The following is a 19,828-nucleotide window of genomic DNA, read 5'->3' on the forward strand; positions in this document are numbered from 1 at the left end:
CCTTTGTATGAAGGATGTTTCTTTCCACATTTCAATACTTTAATTATTAAGAGCTTCATTGCTAATACCCATGGGTCCTAGCACAGACCAAGGGTGCATCCACACTGTAGAATTAATGCAGTTTGACAGTACTTTAACTGCCATGACGCAATGCTATGGAATCCTAGAATCTGTAATTTGGTGAGGCACCAGCATTCATTGGCTGAGAAGGCTAAAGGCTTTGTAAACTATAACTTCCATGGTTCCGTAGCATTGGGCCATGGTGGTTAAAGTGTGATCAAACTGAATCTATAGTGTATGTGTTTAGGCTGCTCTGATTTATAGTATATCATGTTTTTTTTTTTTTAAAAAAGAAGTACATGCCTCCAAAAGGTTAGTCAATCTACATGCTGCAGAACACATATTTCCAATGTTATAACCAGGACAGATTGGTTCCTCAATTGTTCCAAATTAGTCTCATATTGGAAGATAATAGCAACTGTGTTCACAATGAAGCAGAGGTGTCTGGTCTGTATGTCCATTACAGGGCTTCTAATAAAATGCCTACGGCATGGGTTGTTGGCAGAAACCAGTTTAGATTAATGCCAGGAAAACAAAACAAAGAATTCAGTGGCACAGACAAAATTATTTGGCCTACGGTTTTGTAGATTGCTGCCTACTTTGTCAAACGCCTGAGGGTTGTCTTAGCTGGCAGATATTTTTCCACGTGGGAGGGAGATGTGTAGGAAGATCAGAAGTGGGCAAAGTGTATTTCATATCAGGCTCAGTGTTGTTGTTGTTTTTTGGCCTTTTGGCACTACACTCTGAAAAGGCAGGTCTCTCTTTTACTCAATACTGAAGGCATTGACATTTAAAGATATTTGTTTTTTGCTTTTCAGCATCTGATACAGGAAGTCATGGAGGGTTGGTGCCCTAATTCTTATTCGAGGAAACATAACAAAATATGTAACTTCTGAGTATAATACAAAATAAAGCTTGTTAATTCCTATGAAGCTTTATTTATCATAAGATTTTGTGGATGACAGCCTCCACTTAATTTGATGCATAGAGTGCAGCTTCAGTTGGCAGAACTTTAGATACGCTGGGTGGGGAATGTGAGTGAACAGAAATACAAAAATTGCAAGCATTAATGGTTATCTCAACTACAGTAAATTACCAAGCAATTTTCCAGAGATGCCAAGAATAACCTGGCGCAGATAAACAGAGTAGCACATGGAAAGTGATAAAAGTCTTTGTCCAATCCAATTACAAGGTAGATTTAATCTCTAGATTAGGGGAGTCCTTCAGTTACTGTTGGCCTGTAATTCCCAGCATTCTTGAGGACTGGCTATGCTGATGAATGATGCAGACCATCTATGCCTTAGAGCAGTGGTTTCCAACCTGTGGGTCCCCAGATGTTTTGGCCTTCAGCTCCCAGAAATCCTAACAGCTAGTAAACTGGCTGGGATTTCTGGGAGTTGTAAGCCAAAACACCTGGGGACCCACAGTTGAGAACCACTGCCCTAGAAATCAAGACTGGACAATTATTAGGGGCCAGGAAATCCAGTAGATTTAGAGGACTACATTCTCTTTGATCACTGATCACTATATACTGCTATTAAGTACTTTATAGGGGTTATATAACATATTTCAGCTGGTGGCTATTTACACTACATTGAAGCAATGTAGGATCTCAGCAATGTCTTCTAGATCACTGCTTCTTAAACTGTGGGTCCCAGTCTCAAATGGGGTCCCCTTAGCTCAATGTTGGGGCCACAAAAATTGGCAACAATAGATTTCTGAACCACATCCATTTACACAAATCTTTTAGCAACAGTGTGTGGTGTTGACAATGGACTCAGAAGAAAATGCTTCAGCTGTACTCTACAAAAAGGGGGAAACCAAGTGGTTTACCATGTTTCCCTGAAAAAGAATTCACATTTATTGTTGAACAAAAATTTGAATATTTATTATATACTGTACAGTAGTTGTAACCACAAGCCAGCATAATCAGACAAACTGCGAATCCTATCAGGAATTTCTTGTTACTATCATTATTTCCATGTACAACAATCTATAGTATGTACATTTACCGATCCTGCATGCTCTGGTGTTCTGTTTGGCGGGCATGCTTCCAAACAAAACTTTGCTAGGTCTTACTTTCAGGGAAGGCCTTATATTTAGCAACTCAGCAAAACCTCTACTAGGTCTTATTTTCAGGGGATGTCTTATTTTCGGGGAAACAGGGTAGCAAGCTTTGTAAATGCTGATTTATTATCAGTAAATTTTTGATTTTTATACCCATTTATATACCTACATACCTGTAGTCATGTAAAAAAAAAAATCATGTGAAATGGGATTGCGAGTGGAAAAGAATGAAGAAGTCCTGAATGAACATTCCCACAGCCTGAGCATGTGTAGGTTTCTCCCCTATGTTGGGATTCCCTGGTGCTGAACAAGGCAGATTGCTCTTTATAAAGCTTTCCCCACATTCTGAGAGCTCAAAGGTTTCCCGACCATGTGGAATTCACAATACCTTTCGAGTGCTAAAGGATTAGCAAGGACTTTTCCCAAATTTTGGCACTTTAAAGGCTGCTGGTCCAGACTGGTACCAACTTGAACTCGTTCCAACCCATGTCTACTGACATCTTTACAAATGGTGGGCATATTTTCCAATTCTGTCTTGATCCTTCCCAACGTTTGGATCTTGACCATACTATGAAAGACTCCTGATTATTGTTTATTTCAGCAATAAGCGGTTCTTAAATGTTTTCTCTTATGTTTCTGAGGCTGTGTCTAGACCGCAAAACAATGAAGTTTGAGCTGCATTATATGCTCAGTGTAGACTCATATACAGGCTGTTCCAAAGTTCCAAACAAGATAGGTTCTGCAAGTTTGTTCTTAAGTTGAAGTTGAAGTGGGCACAGGTACATTTTTAAGTTTAACTCCAAACACACACACAAACTTTGGATAGCACAGGGAAAGGGTTAACGCCCTTGTGGCATTTGTTTTGCTGCCTGTGCCCCTGTTCAGAATATTTCAACTCACTTTCTGTCACTGTGATAATTGGATTTTGAAAAATTGGGCTCATTGTGGAAACAAGAATTGGTGATAAAGCTTCAGTGGAGATCTCTTTTCCCCATGATAACTCTTTCAGGAGTGAATTTTCCTTCCGAATGGAAGATTTCTCTCATTTCCAGTTGTCTTAGCCACATTTTAAACTATGAGACACTTGCAAATTGGATATTTGTAACTCAGGGACTGCCTATAATTCAGTGCATTCAAACTGTATTATAGGACTGTATAATGCAGTTCAAGTTACATTATTTGGCAATGTAGATCGAGTTCCTCACCTCTTGCAATGCAATTTACAATGGATGCATTTCCACAGCATCTGGAAGACATATTCCCTGCCTATGGCCTGTGGAAGCCTAGTGCAGAGTTGGGGAATGAGAGACTTCCAAGTGCTGATAAACCACACATGGGCAAACTTTGTCCCTCTAGGTGTTTTGGACTTCAACTCCCACAATTCATAACAGCCGGCTGTTAGGAATTGTGGGAGTTGAAGTCCAAAACACCTGGAGGGCCAAAGTTTGCCTGTGCCTGTGATAAACCTTAGTTCAGGGCATCAAACTCATTTTCATCAAGGTCATCAGCCTTATGGGTGCCTTCAATGAGTCACTGGATCCATGGATGGAGAATCCATGCATACTGAAGACCAACTATATTTTTCCATAGTGGCTGGTGCTCTTTAGTTTTTACCCAGATTGTTTCCCCAGATGTTACTGAATGACAATTCCCATTACTTTTGATTATCCACTATGCCGACTGAGGATAATGGGAATTACAACCCGACACCCCTTGTGGCTCTCAGGTGGGGATAGGTTAAGGTCAAAGTAAAGGTTTTCCCCTGACGTTAAGTCTAGTCGCGTCCGACTCTGGGGGTTGGTGCTCATCTCCATTTTTAACCTGAAGAGCCGGCGTTGTCCGTAGACGTCTCCAAGGTCATGTGGCCGGCATGACTGCATGGAGCGCCGTTACCTTCCTGCCGGAGCGTGTACCTATTGATCTACTCACATTGGCATGTTTTCGAACTGCTAGGTTGGCAGAACAGGTGGGGATAGGTTAAGGTAAAGGTTTCCCCTGACATTAAGTCCAGTCGTGTCCGACTCTGGGGGTTGGTGCTCATCTCTATTTCTAACCTGCAGAGCCGGCATTGTCCGTAGACATCTCCAAGGTCATGTGGCCGTCATGACTGTATGGAGAGCCGTTACCTTCCCGCCGGAGTGGTACCTACTGATCTAATCACATTTGCATGTTTTCGATCAGTTAGGTTGGCAGAAGCTGGGGCTAACAGTGGGAGCTCACCCTGCTCCCCAAATTCGAACCACAAGTTCAGCAGCTCAGCGGTTTAATCAACTGTGCCACTGGGGGCTCCAGGGGATAGGTTAAAGGACATGTTAAAGTCAGACATCACATCTACAAGCCTTGGATCCAAATCCAAACCCCTCTCCTGACTAAACAGCACAAACTGCAGCCTTCCAGGTGTTACTGTATCCCAACTTCCATCAGCTCCAGTCATAAGGTCTAATGTTGAGGAACATTTCAATTCCCAGAAGCTTCTGCTGCATCAGCCAATGAGCAGGGAGCTGAAGTCCAAAAACCTGGAAAAGCAGAGTTTGTGAAGCAGAGTGTTAAACTTCCGGACAAAGGCGGTCGGGGTGATGGTTTCAGGTGACTTCCTGGAAACAAATGGAAGTTCAATTCCTAAGGCTCTCTGTTGCTCCCATCTCTTACGTCACTTCCGGGTAGCAACCATATCCTGGGCTTCCCTCTTCTCTTCCTTCCTGCTGCCCGAACCGTCCTACTTAGTTCCGTATAACAATGGTTCCCACGAGGACAAACAGGGCTGCGAGAATCCCAGCCATTGCTGGATCCCTAGGCTTTTGGGGATGAATGGATACTCTGCGGACTAATTCAACCAGATAAGTCAGCCATAAGCAGAGCATTTGATGAACCAACATGGACACAGCATATTATCTGAGAACATAGAAATACTGGATCACTCTCACAACCACCATGTTTGACGACACAGATCAGCCATTGAAATCCAAAGGCATGTGGACAATTTCAACAGAAAGGAGGAAACCATGAAAAAGAACAAAATCTGGCCACCAGTATTTTAAAAACTCTAAAATCAGGACAGTAAATAAAGAACGACACTCAGAAGACAGGAGAATTCCAGATTAGAAACAATTAGGGCCAGCTAAACACCTCCCAACAAAAGATCCCCCAGTCCTCTGATGGCCACAATCCAGCAAACTAAGGTTTCTGAGTTTTCCGAGCTGTATGGCCATGTTCCAAAAGCATTCTCTCCTGACGCTTTGCCCACATCCATGGCAGGCATTCTCAGAGTTTGTGAGGTCTGTTGGAAACTAGGCAAATGAGGTTTATATCTTGTAGGTTTTAAAGCAGGCATGGGCAAACTAGTCCTCGAAGTCTTCAACAACTCATAGCAATTAGTTTGAGACTCAATAGCAAATATACATTGTTCCATCTGTCACTCCAATTTAGAGCAGACTCATGTATCATTTTTTTTTCGTGTCAGGAGCGACTTGAGAAACTGCAAGTTGCTTCTGATGTGAGAGAAATGACCATCTGTAAGGACATTGCCCAGGGGACCATCCTGTGGGAGGCTTCTCTCATATCGCCACATGGGAAGCTGGAGATGACAGACGGGAGCTCACCCCACTCCCCAAATTCAAACTACCGACCTTTTGGTCAGCAGTCCTGCTGGCACAAGGGTTTAACCCATTGTGCCACCAGGGGCTCCTCACATATCATATAATAATTTGGTACGGCTATCTCACATGTGAGTTGTCTCTATCAGAAAAGACTTAAGGTTGCATTTATACTGTAGAATGAATGCAGTCTGATACCACTTTAACTGCCATGGCTCAAAGCTATGCAATCCTGGGTGTTGTAGATTTACAAGGTCTTTAACCTTCTCACCCAAAGAGTTCTGATGCCACATCAAATTACAAATTCCAGGATTCCACAGCATTGAGCCATAGCAGTTAAAGTAATATCAAACTGTGTTAATTCTATAGTGTAGATACAGTTTGACTAATAGAATCCATTGGGAAAAATTGTGGAGTTTCATCAACATATGGATTGTGGCAGTCATTATGATTTTGTCTTGGTGGTGCGTACAAACTCAAGTTTACAACTAATATCAAAATTACCTTTTTAAAAAACCTCATTGGTCATTGCACAGACTCCATTTATTGCAAGCAGGCATGTCATTACAAGAATTGTCAACACACAAAGGTACAGTCTACTTATAATAATCCAATTTAGGGATTACAGTACTGTAATATATAGCAACTACACAGCAATATTCAGTATATGAGTGTTGTTTTCAGTTACGTTGTTGTCAGTAAAGCTGTTATATAGTTTAAAATAAGAAATCATAATTTGATTAAAGTGTGTATTTCTTGCCTTCCAGCCCCTTATAGGTCCCTTGGAGCAGCTCAGAATATCTGTTAACACAATATACAGTCCACAAAATGACACGTTAGGTTCAGGATTAGTCACATTTAGACCATGCCTCCCAGCTAATTGATGTCTTGCTAATTTCAGTGAGTTTACCCTAAGCATGATTAAACCCTATCCAAACAAATACATTTTGAATTTTAAAAAAAACAAACAGAAGCCAGTTTAAAAATAAATAAATAAAATAAGGTGATATGACTGTAGGGTAGAGGGAAGAAATGTGGACTTTGTTTCCAAACAATACTAAATCCATCTGAACAAATTTTACAGGGATTTTTAAAAAAACATGCTGAGGGTATGCATTTATTTACCTTAAAATGCAATTTGCCAAGCCCTGTACTGAAGTGATTTGAAACATTTTGATAGTTTTGATCTGTACATAATATTCTACTCCTAGTCAACAATGTGCTGCCACCTAGAACTCATTTTCCAATTTTGGAGGATTTGATTACGTTTTGGAAACAAACTCAACAAATATACCAAACCAGAGGTAGCAATAATGTTTTTCCCCACAGAAATGCAATGTGCAGGAAGTTTCGCAACACAACTGAAAAGACACTGCCCTGGGTTATGGCAACAGGATAGAAAAGGCCTCTCAAGATGCTTGGAGAGGACAGGTACACTCAAATAAGAGCAAACCCTCATTCAGATACAACCAATTCTGAAAGTATTTAGGGTAATAACCAGCACTTTGAATTATGCTCAGAAGCAAACTGCACCCAGAAGGCATCAAGGGCTATCTCCCCAATAAAGTCATCTATTGTCAGAATTAATATTTTGTCCCAAAAGATCCTGTGAGAGTGTGGAGCAATTTCACCATGGCCTTGCCTTCCAGGATATTTTAGGACGAGGAGAGGTCTTTTTCTAACAATAAGTGAAGCAAATTTCTGGTTCAATTTCTATGGAAAAATGGCTTCCGCTGGATGCAAAACAACCCAGGAACCCCTCTGGAATGCAACTGGGAAGTAGCCCTCTGGGGACCACACTTTGCACTCCAGTTGTAAGGATTAGTGAAATAATTTTAATAGGTTTAAAGTACTTTCAAAGTACTAAAGAAAGCAATGCTTCTTAAACTGAGGGTTCTGACCCCAAATGGGAGTCCCCTTAGCTTCATGTTGGGAGTCACAAAAATTGGCAATGTTAGAAGGTTTCTGAACACCATCCATTTACATAAATCTGTTAGCAACAACATGAACTGTTTACAGCAGGCTCTGCAGAAGATACTTTAGCTGTACTCCTCATAAGGAAAATCAGCTTCTTTAGCAAACCTTGAAAATGCTGATTATTAGTAAATGTGTGATATTATACCGATTTTATATACCTATATACCTAGGGTCATGTAAAAAATTTATTGGGTGCAAAAGAAGTGAGAAAAAATTAAGAAGCCGTACTCTTTTTAAAATTTATCTACATTTTAATTTTTACTTGGTTTATTTTAATGCTTTCAAATGTTCTTTTTGAGTACCACTTTGAGATATTGTTTTAAACAGGCTGCAAAAACTTGATAAAAAGGAATAAAAATAAATACCTTGACTGCAAGGGTGTTTCTTCCTCCTCATAAAAAGGAATATATGTGTCACTCCAATATTGGTAGTTTTGCAGTAAGAATGTTCATACTTAACTGCATACTTGAATTCACCTATTCTGTCTGCAATTTTTTTGGGGTGAGGGTGGGGGCAGTGAACAGTCATTCTCTTTGTTACAGTTCGCCAAATGTTAAAGACAAAACAAAACTTCCTTTTAAAATTCTAGAACAGTGATTTCTAAACTCTAGTTCTCCAGGTGTTTTGGATTCTAACTTCCAGAAGCCTCAGCTTCCAGGGATTCTGGAAGCTGAAATCCAAAATACCCGGTGGACCAGATTTTGGGAAATATTGTTCTAAAACAAGTGCACTGCTTAAAAAAAAACACTGGTTGAGCAAAACCAGCAATGTGCTGTTATCTGCAAGTTATTATTAAAAAAAACAATGTATCCATGGGCTGATGCTTATGTCAATTAAAATTAGTCCCCTGTATAAAATAATTTCTACTGAGTCATGCTTTTAAGCAGAGGCTGGATAACTATCTGTCAGGAGTGCTCTGACTGTATATTCCTACATGGCAGAAGGGGGTTGGACTGAGTGGCCCCTGTGTTCTCTTCCAGATCTATGATTCTAGGGTTTTAGCCCACTGTGAACCCTCTGATGTGAAATGAGATGTGACTTCTGATTGAAGCTTTTCCCACAGTTGGAGCATTTATAAGGTTTCTCCCCTGTATGAAGCCGTTGATGGATCACAAGCCCAGAGTTGAAGCTGAAACTCTTGCCACAGTCTTTGCACGTATAGGGCTTCCTTCCTGTATGAATACCTTGGTGGGAGATGAGGTGCGACCGCTGATTGAAGCTCTTCCCGCAGTCAGAGCATTTGTAGGGCTTCTCCCCTGTGTGGATCCGCTGATGTATAACAAGGCCAGAATTGTAGCTGAAACTCTTTCCGCAGTCGAGGCATTTAAAGGACTTCTCTCCCACATGCGTCCTCTGGTGAGAAAGCAGGTGGGACTTCTGACTGAAGCTTTTTTCGCAGTCATTGCATTTGTACGGCTTTTCCCCTGTGTGGATCCGCTGGTGGATGATGAGCCCCGAGTTGTAACTGAAACTTTTCCCGCAGTCAAAGCACTTGAAGGGCTTCTCCCCTGTGTGGGTCCCACGGTGAGAGGTCAGGTGCGATCGCTGGTTGAAGCTCTTCTCGCAATCAGGACATTTATACGGCTTCTCCCCTGTGTGGATTCGCTGATGTACCATAAGTCCCGAGTGGTTGCGGAAGGTTTTATTACAGATGATGCACAAGTATGGTTTCTCTCCAAAATGGATGATCTGAGGTTTACTGAGGCCAGCGCTCTGACAGAAGGCATCCTCCTGCTTGATGCAGGAGATCTTATTTTTTCCAATGTGGATCAACTGCTGGATAACAATTTGGTCAACACTGTTTAAACCCGGCTCCTTGTATTCAGCGGCTACCTTTAGCCTTGCATTAGAAGCAGGTTCATTTTGCTTCTCTAAGGAATCCTGACTCTTACACTCTCTTTTATGTTTCAGGCTTTGGGAAACTGTCTCTTTTGATTCTCCTGTCAACTCCATATTCACTTCCAGATGCTCTGGCTCCTCTTTTACACATATGTGATCCCAGGTCTTAGATGCCATCCCGTCACCTGAGCAGACAAAAATAATTATGAATATTTAGGTTAATTAATATTCTTCTCCTTCTGCAAGAACTAGAACCCAGAAGACTTCTCAAAAGAGATGAATAAAAATCTTCTTAAAACAAATTATAACAATTACATGTTAAAAACAAGACTGAATTAAAAACAGCTAAATTACAAGCACATCAATTTTTAAACAAGAATAAAAATTAAGAAGGCAATACTCAAGTGTTCTGTATTTTCAGATTATTATTATTATGAGGAGCCCCCCAGTGGTGCAATGGGTTAAACCCTTGTGCCAGTAGCGCTACTGACCGACAGGTCAGAGGTTTGAGTCTGGGGAGAGTGCGTGAGCTCCCTGTCAGCTCCAGCTCCCCACGGGGACATGAGAGAAGCCTCCCACATCAAACATCCAGGTGTCTCCTGGGCAACGTCCTTGCAGACAACCAATTCTCTCACGCCAGAAACAACTTGCAGTTTCCCAAGTCATTCCTGACACGAAAAAATATTATTATTATTATTATTTGGATTTTGGAATACTTACATATATTGAATGAGATAACTTTAGATAACTTTGGATTTCTGGTTTTATATATTTTTTGGATTTTGGAATACCTACACATATATGAGTGATCTTAGAGATGGGTCACATGTTTAAACATTACTTTCATTTTTTTTCACATGCAGCTTATATACATAGCCTTAAGGTAATTTTATGCAAAGCATCCAATCACTATGTGCACAAAACAAAGTTTGTAGACATTAAATCACCAGAAAGTAAAGGTTTCATTATCTCAGCTGTCTATGCAGATTTCCTGAGAAAGGACATCTAATGGGTGTATGCTCTATTCTTTGCAGACAATGCACTGCTGAAAGCAATATGTAGGAAGATCTTTCTCTGCCTGCCTAAATAGGAAGGTCTTCCCCTGATCAGGGATAGGGCCAGACTAGTTTCCATTACAGGAGAGTTCAGGGACAAAGAAAGCCTCTTTTGTATCCTCACCAAATGTTTCCCTAAGAGCAAAGTAGGACTGAGATCTCAAAGTTTGGGTAAAACTCATTCAGCCTGGATCTTTCACATTCAAATGCAGGAGTACTGTGTGTTTTTAAATCCACCTTTGGGAAGCTTAATGACAAAGTTCCAATTGACTTTTTATACAGACTTGCTGGCACTGTTTGGATTGGTTGTGGACCAGATTTGGAATGGACACAGATGTGCCTCCTAAAATGGGGCAGTTTGAAAAATGCACATTGGGAAACACACAAACATACTTAAGCCAAACATGCTTTAGCGCGTAATAAAGAGAATGATTTGAAAAAATGCACACAAGTATGGCCACTTCTTAAAATACATGTCAAAAAGAAAGCAGACTAAATCCTCCTGGAGGACAAAGTATGAAAGAGGGCACCCGATGGATTTCCATGGCGAGCATGGATTAAAAACCTGAGCTTCCAAAATCTTTCTTTCAACATTCAAACTAAGGTTGGCCTTCCACGTTGGCTGGTTTAGTTTTTGAGGATCTGATAAATGTTCTCTCTATGAATCTCTTGGATCTTGGATAGACACAGGACCCAAGACAACACATAACATTCATACATGTTTTAGAAATACAGTCTCCAAATTACAAACAACAAAGGTTCTGTAGCTTTGTTCTTAAGTTCGATTTGTATCTAAGTCGAAACAGGTACATTTTTAAGTGTAACTCCAGCTAAAATATATATATTTTAACTTTGGATAGCATAGGGAACACCATAGTGATGCTTGTTTTGCATCTGTGCCTGTATAGAAGATTTCGCCTCACTTTCTGTCCTTGTGATCACTGAATTTTGAAAAATTTGGCTGGTTGTGGAAAAAAGGATTGGTAATAAAGCTTCAATGGAGACACCTTTTCCCCATGATAACTCTTTCAGGAGTGAATTTCCCTTCCAAGGGGTAGTTTTCTCTCACTTCCCGTTGTCTCACTCCTGTTCTTAACTATGAGTCCTTTGTAAGTTGGCTGTTTGTAACTGGCTGACTGCCTGCACATAGCCTGAAAGTATCTTTATACAATATTTTAAAATATTGTATCTTTATTTGAAGGAAGGACGGAGGGAGAGCCAGAAGCATTGAGATGGCTGAGGAAAGCGCCTGCGGGTACGCCTTAGTCCTCATCCGATCACTGGTCTCTGTAAGAACTTCTATGGGATCAGTCACAAGACAGGCACTGCTTGCCCTCCTTTCCCCTGCCGCTTGGCCCTTCCGCCTTTGTAATTGCGAGAGAAACAATAGAAGAGGAGTTATAGCAAACGGTCTACAAGAACTGATCAGCAAGACCTTGGATGTCTTAATGATTACTGCTGGTCTGGTAACACTGGTCTTGGAAAAAGATGGCACAGTAGTGGATACAAAAGACTTTTTCTAGTCCCTGCCAGACAACACACATTTCATGGTTCTGGAAAAGAGGCAGAAATGGAAGGCAGGACCCAGCTATGATACTGCAAGAGTACAGCAACCAAAGAAAATGGGGGCTGCAAATATCACCTTAGACTTGGACAAAATGAAACACAGTAGAGTCTCACTTATCCAACCTTCGCTTATCCCACGTTCTGGATTATCCAACATAGTCTGCCTCCCGCCCAGATCTACAGCTCTTTCTCTAGGCAGCAAGGACTGAACTTTTTACGGATTTAACTTCTGACAATGTTGTTACTGTAAATTCATTTTATGCAATTTATCTTTATTTGTCCTTAATTTTTTAGTAGTCACTGTTTTTGTAGTCAATGTTTTCAATACATTGTGATGTTTTGATGCTAAATTCGCAAATTCAGTAATTACTTCATAACGTTACTGTGTATTGAACTGCTTTTTCTGTTGATTTGTTGTAAAACATGATGTTTTGGTGCTTAATTTGTAAAATAGTCACATAATTTGACGTTTAATAGGCTTTCCCTTAATTCCTCCTTATTATCCAACATTTTCACTCATCCAATGTTCTGCCAGCCCGTTTATGTTGGATAAGTGAGATTCTACTGTATACAAAACGGTGAGAGAAATAAGGTTGAACATTGTGAAATCCACCCACTGCATGACTATCAGCTTCCTCCCAGTAGACTCAAGTCAAGGAGGAGCTTCATGAGAACCACCACTCCTCTTGATGTTCCCCCAGCAACAGCAAGGGTGTCCCTCTGGGCAGTTAAACCAAGCAATCCCAAGAATGGGCAACTTGGAAGTCCCTAAATAGACTGAGAAGCGGCGTGGGCAGGATGGCAAGATGGCACTACCTGGAGGAATCCTCCGCCTTGTGTGACTGTGGAACAGAACAAACAACTCCTCATATGTATGCTTGCCCACAATGCCCTGCCTCATGCATGGAGAAGGAGTTGTTTAAAGCTTTATTTATATTGTGTCAAAAGCATTGCATAATAAATAAATTTAAAAGTGATAAAATAAAGGAGTTGTTTAAAGCTACGGACAATGCGATTGCTGTTCACAGAATCATAGAATAGTAGAGTTGGAAGAGACCTCATGGGCCATCCAGTCCAACCCCTTGCCAAGTAGCAGGAAATCGCGTTCAAAGCAACCCCGACTGATGGTCATCCAGCCTCTGCTTAAAAGACTCCAAAGAAGGAGCCTTCACCACAGTCTGGGGCAGAGAGTTCCACTGACTGTGGTGGAGGCTCCTTCTTTGGAGCCTCCACCACTTTGGAGCCCACTTTTGGTACAAAGATTTATTGAGGATTCTGGATTCTAATCTTGGACATGCTTAAAATTTTATATAATGTGATTTTATTTTGCAATGGTATCTGTTTTATATGAATTGTTGTTTTGTAGATTTTTTAATATGAATTGTTGTTTTTACATTGTTTTTAGGCATTGAATTTTTGCCTATTTATTGTAACCCGCTTTGAGTCCCCTTGGGGAGAAAGGCGGGGTAAAAGTAATGTAAATAAATAAAATAAATTTTGGTCTAAAACTATTTAGCTGTTTGCAATTCCTTTATTTTATCGCTTTTAAACTTATTTATTATGCAATGCTTTTGACACGAAATAAACAAACTGTATACAATATTATAAACATATCCATGAAACTAAGTTTGTGTGCATCGAATCACCACAAAGCAAAGGTGCAACTATCTGATCCTCACAAGCGAATGACTGGGATATTTTAGATTTCGTAAAAGGGTCGCTCGATCTTTAAAGCTCTAAGGTTGAACGTTTAATGTTATGGAATCCCAGGATTTGCAAATTAGGGAAAGACACGTAGCCTTGTCCACTCTATGGCTTCACCAAACTACCAGCTCCAGAGGTGCACCTACGCTGTAGAAGTAATGCAGTTTGGCACCACTTTAAATGCTACAGCTGAATGCTATGGAATTGTGGGATTTGTAGTTTGGTATGGCAGCCATGGCAGTTAAAGCAACGTCAAGCTACATGAACCCTAGAATATAGTTCAGGCCTGGGCAAACATGGGCCCTCCAGGCGTTTTGGACTTCAACTCCCACCATTCCTAACAGCCTCAGGCCCTTTCCTTTTCCCCCTCAGCCGCTAAGCGGCTGAGGGGGGAAAGGAAAGGGCCTGAGGCTGTTAGGAATGGTGGGAGTTGAAGTCCAAAACGCCTGGAGGGCCCATGTTTGCCCAGGCCTGATATAGAAGCACCCCTGTATACCTTAAGATATCAATATAGTTGGATGTTGAATCATAGCACCATAGACTCCGCCCACATCCCCATCCTTGGCAGCCTCCCAAACACTGGGCCTAGCCTTCCCTTCCCCAGCTTCCTTTACCCGCAGGGCTTCGCCGAAGCTGCCACTCAAGCTGCGTTGAGTCAGCGGTAGTTCTCACTCCGGTTGGAACCCGGAAAAAGCCGACCTCGCGCCCAGCCCCGCCCACTGGTTTTTTGTTTTTTTTCCCTCTCACTATGGCGGCAGAGCCCTTGGCCACAGGAAGTCCCGTCTTCTCAAACTCTTTGGTTTCCCCAATAGAAAGCGCCAACTTGTCTCCATTCTACGGCGCCCTCTGTTGGTGGGAGGCCTTTGAGAACAGGAAGTCCGGTATAGAAGCTTCCTTTTTGACTCTGCGGAAGGGGCTGATTGAAGAAAAGGAAGAGGAGGGAGGTGGAGAAGAAGAGCAGAACAAGAGGAAGAATAAGATGTAGAAAAGAAGACGAGGTGGAAGAAAGAATAAGAAGAGAAAGAAATAGAAGAAGAGGAGGAGAAACAGAAAGAAGAAGAAGTAGTGGAGGAAGAAGAGGTGTAAGAACAGGAATGGGCAAACCTGGGCCTTCCCTCCAGGTGTTTTGGACTCCAAATCTCACAATTCCTAACAGCCTGTTAGGAACTGTGGAAGTTGAAGTCCAAAACATCTGGAGCATATTCCATAATCTATTGCAAAACATAACTTAATTGGAACATATGGGGCCCCTGGTGGCACAGTGTGTTAAAGCGCTGAGCTGTTGAACTTGTGGACCAAAAGGTCCCAGGTTCAAATCCCGGGAGCAGAATGAGCGCCCGCTGTTAGCCCCAGCTCCTGCCAACCTAGCAGTTCGAAAACATGAAAATGTGAGTAGATCAATAGGTACCGCTCCGATGGAAAGGTAACGGCGGTCCATGCAGTCATGCCGGCCACATGACCTTGGAGGTGTCTATGGACAACGCTGGCTCTTCAGCTTAGAAATGGAGATGAGCACCAACCCCCAGAGTCAGTCATGACTGGACTTAACCCATTTCCTTTTTACCTATTGGAACATAACTGCACTTAGCCTATGGGTGCATATCCTTTTGGTAAATGTGAATCTCCATGAATATGTGGAGACCACCTTTGGAGAACCACTAGTCAAGAAAAGCATGACCTTGTTGGAAGTCAATTCTTTTTAACAAGTGATATTTACAAGCATTAATGTCATAGCACACAGGTAACTTCAGCGGTTAGACTGAAGAACCATGTCTTTAGACTGCCACTACAAAAATATATTTGGTTAGCAGACGATGGTTGTTTCTTTGCGGTTGAAGTTGCTCAAAAGATATACGCTCCCTTTAAACCTCTTTGTTAAATGTGTACTCAAGAGTATTATTATTGTAATACTAATAAGACAATATAATAATATTAATTATATATTATATATTACATGTAATATTATTAATACTATTACAATATATAGATATAGTACAATATGGTAATTTATTGCCAGTATTGTGCTATGCTAATAATATTGTATGTAAATTTAATTTGTAAGCTGCTCTGAGTCCCCTTTGGGGTGAGAAGGGCAGGATATAAATGTATTAAATAAATTATAAATACTCAGAGGAAAAAAGAAAGTCTTTGAAAAATAACATAACTTGTATTAATTCACCATACAGGCATATTTCTTAATAAAGTTCAGTTACAGATAGGATATAGTTCTCTCTATGTTGAGAACACAGGGTATCAGTCTTTATCAATAGTCCATAGTCTTTAGTATAGCTGTACTCACTGAAGTCCATAAGCAAATATTGAAGTCTCTAAACTGACTTTTCAGCAACTTGTATGCATCCATCTCCTCTGAGGTCTGATGCAAGACTGCTTCCATTGAAATATAAACAGATACTGAATGCAAAATGGAGTCTTGAGTTTGCACATGCTCAGTCCAATCACATGCCCATAACTCCTCCCACACCAAAGAATCAAATCAACATACATATAGAATACAGGTTACCAAATCTATACATTATTAACAAATAAATAGTGAGTGGCTTGGGAGGTTGCTATTTCCAATAGAGGGAAGGCCCAAGTTTGCCTATGCCTGCTTTAGACCAAAACTTTCCAAACTATGTGTCGTGACATTTTAGTATGCCGGCTGCAATATGTAGATGTGTAGTGTGAACGCTAACAGGAAAGGACAAAAATCTGAGAAATATATGTTACTATCTTACAAATCATATACTTTAAATATTTAGATGAAATATGTTCTGTCCCCACACAATTTGTTATTCCAGTTTATGGATGTGTCTCTTATAAGGGGTTGATTTAACCTCCAGTTTGCTAGTAAAACGGAATTACTGTGTCGCAAAATGATGCACGTCTAAAAGTTGCATCACTAGCATGAAATGTTTGGAAAGGCCTGCACCAAACAGTTCTCAACTATTGGGATAATGGATTATGACCTGTTAGTATCACAACCCATCGGTGTATAGATTATAACCTGTGAGGACAGTGGTTCTCAAACTGTGGGTCCCCAGGTATTTTGGTCTAAAACTCCCAGAAATCCCAGCCAGTTTACCAGTTCTTCGGATTTCTGGTGGTTAAAGGCCAAAACATCTGGGGATCCACAGGTTGAGAATCACTGTGTTAGGATCACAACCTAATGGGTAGCAGAGTTTCAGAGGTGTTCCTTGAGTTTATTTGGTTATGGATGGTCACTGAGCACATAGATATTTTGTTTCTATTCTATGCTTTCAGCAGAGAAAGATTCAAGCAGACTTCTTTTAAAGATAGCATGTTTGTTTACTCATTTCGTGTATTTAAAGATACAGGCACATTTCTTGTCAGGTTAAGCACTAAGATGTTTCAGTTTGTATCTTTAACCTATAATCTTTAACAGTCTCTTCAAAAACTATATTGCTTTATACAGCTCTCTTTAATAACAATCTATTTCCAAAAAAAAAAAAGCACAAGCCTCAACGTCTTATAACTCCTAATACTGCCTTCTGTCCTCTAACAGACTCAAGCCTCAACTGACTTCTGTCATCCTTTTTAAAACTGAACATTCTAAAAAGTCACTGAACCAGTCACATGATCTCCAGCCTCTCCTACTGCTTTAAAGTATATAGAGATAAGGAAACTGCAAACCAAAAATAGACATATACTTCAGGGTATAAAACGACACATATCAAAGCAGACAAACATCAAATAGAGGATGTTTGAGATCTTTCTCTTTAGGGGTGCATCTACCCAGGGAATTGATGTTGTTTAACTGCCAAGGTTTCTTGCTGTGGACTTCGCATCTCCCATTTGATGAGCAGAAAACATCAAGACAATGGTAGGACTCAAGAAGAGACACCAAAGAGGAGACAGCACAGAATATATTTATTGCCACTGCTTAAGAAGAGTTTTAATTAAAAAAAAAAAAAACAGGAAAAGGAACAAAGCAGATTGGCTGTAGCTAGGTGAAGTGACACTGTCATATAACTGGAAAAGGGAAGTAGGTCATGAGTTCGAGGCTAGCCCGTGACGGGGTGAGCGCCCGTCAATTAAAAAATAAAAAATAGCCCCTGCTCGTTGCTGACCTAGCAACCCGAAAGATAGTTGCAACTATCAAGTAGGAAATAAGGTACCACTTATAAAGTGGGGAGGCAAATTTAACTAATTTACGACGTTGGAATGAGGAAGTGCCGTCACAGTGGATGATGAAGCAGCTGCTCCCCCCTGTGGCCAGAATCGAACATCCCCTCAGGAGAAGGTTAAATTGCCTCTGCGTCTGTCTCTGTCTCGGTTCTATGTGTATATGGGCATTGAATGTTTGCCCTATATATATATATATAATGTGATCCGCCCTGAGTCCCCTTCTGGGTGAGAAGGGCGGAATATAAATACTGTAAACAAACAAATAAATAAATAAATAGGCTGCTGCTGGGTGACCTGTACCGGAGGGAGGGAGGGAGGGAAGAAAAAGGAAGGAAAGGATAGAAGGGAAAGGTATTAGGCGAAGGACATGGAGAAAAGAAACAAAAAAAGAGCCACAAAGAATATGCAAACTCGGGCAGCACCGGGCATGTACACTAGTGGGTCATAAAGGCAACACACCAGAGTGGCAACACAGCATCTTGAGGACCACATATTCCTCATCTCTGATTTAAACCAAGGTTTTCTGTTGTGTGAATCTTCTGATGCCTTTAAAGTGTGAGATCCATCTAACAACCTTATGTATCACACTAGACCATGGATACACTTTAAATCTGGTTTCTGCCTCCTGCAGGATTCTGGGGTTTGTAGTTTAGTGAGGCCCAAGGCCTGCCTGGCTTAGCAGTTTAAAGGCCCTCCCCTAAACTACAAGCCACAGAATTCTGCAGGAGGCAGAAACTGGATCTAAAGTGGATCCATGCTCTAGTGTGATGAGGTCCCTAAACCTTTCCCACACACTGAATAAGCATAGTATTTCTCTCCTATGTGTATGTAAGGAGGCTTGTGTTTAGATGGAAATGTTCCTCACAGGGCATGTATATGGTTTCTCAAATGTGTGTATTCCTTGGTGCCCAATAGGACTGAATGACACCTGAAGTTTCTCCCATATTTGAGGATTTCTCTACAGTATATACCCACTGGTGTGTAAAGAGGTTGGAGCTCTGAAAAAAGCACTTCCCACAGTCAGAGCATTGATAGGGTTTTTCTCCTGTGTGCTCAGTCTGGTGCCAGAGAAGATCAGAGCTACAATGGAAATGTTTGCCATACTCCAAGCACTTACAGTTTCTCCCTTGTGTGGGTTCTCTGGTGGACAATAACATGTAGAGTGATTGAAGCTTTCCCCACAGGTCAAACAGATGTAGGGCCTTTCTATTGTGTGGCTTCTCTGATGAACAGTGAAGTGCAAACTCTTGCTAAAGTTCTTCCCACATTCTGAACATTTGTAGGTTTTCTCCCCTGTGTGGACTCTCTGGTGGGCACTGAAGATGGGGTCCTGTTAAGACTTTGCTTCAGTCAGGGCACAGATGTTGTGTTTGTTATTTTTGTCTTTCTGGTCCTTGTTGGTTTTCAAAAATGTTTTTAACCTGGAAACTGGGACTTTGGGGATATTCTTGCTGTTTGCCTTATGATGTTCAGCAGTTCCCACTCAAGAGCTGCCTCCAGGCTGAGCGGATATTGCAATCCAGAATGAGATCATATTACAAGCTAAATACAGAATCCAGGCTGAGATCATATTACAAGCCAAGGAAAGATATAAATGCAAGTTGTACTGAGGAATAAGTGTAAGTAGCATAAAGGAAGTAGCAATTGTGATTGGGATTTAGGAAGCACGTTTCCCCTATTTCTCAGCACACTTCTAGATGCATCTACATTGTAGAATTAATACAGTTTGACACCATGGTTCAGTACTATGTAATCTTGGGGTTTGTTGTTTGGTAAAGCAGCAGCACTCTTTGTCGGAGAAGGCTAAGGACCTTATAA

The 19,828-nt window shown here is 41.0% G+C and overlaps 1 protein-coding gene across 1 annotated transcript; it reads right to left on the reverse strand.

Annotated features, from left to right (window-relative positions):
* Positions 1-6,245: 6,245 nt before the first annotated feature.
* On the reverse strand, positions 6,246-14,687 carry LOC103277993 (zinc finger protein 239). Its single transcript, XM_016991792.2, has 2 exons — positions 14,476-14,687; positions 6,246-9,721 (listed from the first exon to the last, which is right to left on the reverse strand). The coding sequence occupies exon 2, from the start codon at positions 9,711-9,713 to the stop codon at positions 8,688-8,690; it is 1,026 nt and encodes a 341-aa protein (XP_016847281.2). The 5' UTR covers positions 9,714-9,721; positions 14,476-14,687; the 3' UTR covers positions 6,246-8,687.
* Positions 14,688-19,828: the final 5,141 nt, after the last annotated feature.

Source organism: Anolis carolinensis, chromosome 2 (genome assembly GCF_035594765.1).
Source record: "Anolis carolinensis isolate JA03-04 chromosome 2, rAnoCar3.1.pri, whole genome shotgun sequence".
In the NCBI taxonomy this organism is placed as follows: Eukaryota; Metazoa; Chordata; class Lepidosauria; order Squamata; family Dactyloidae; genus Anolis; species Anolis carolinensis.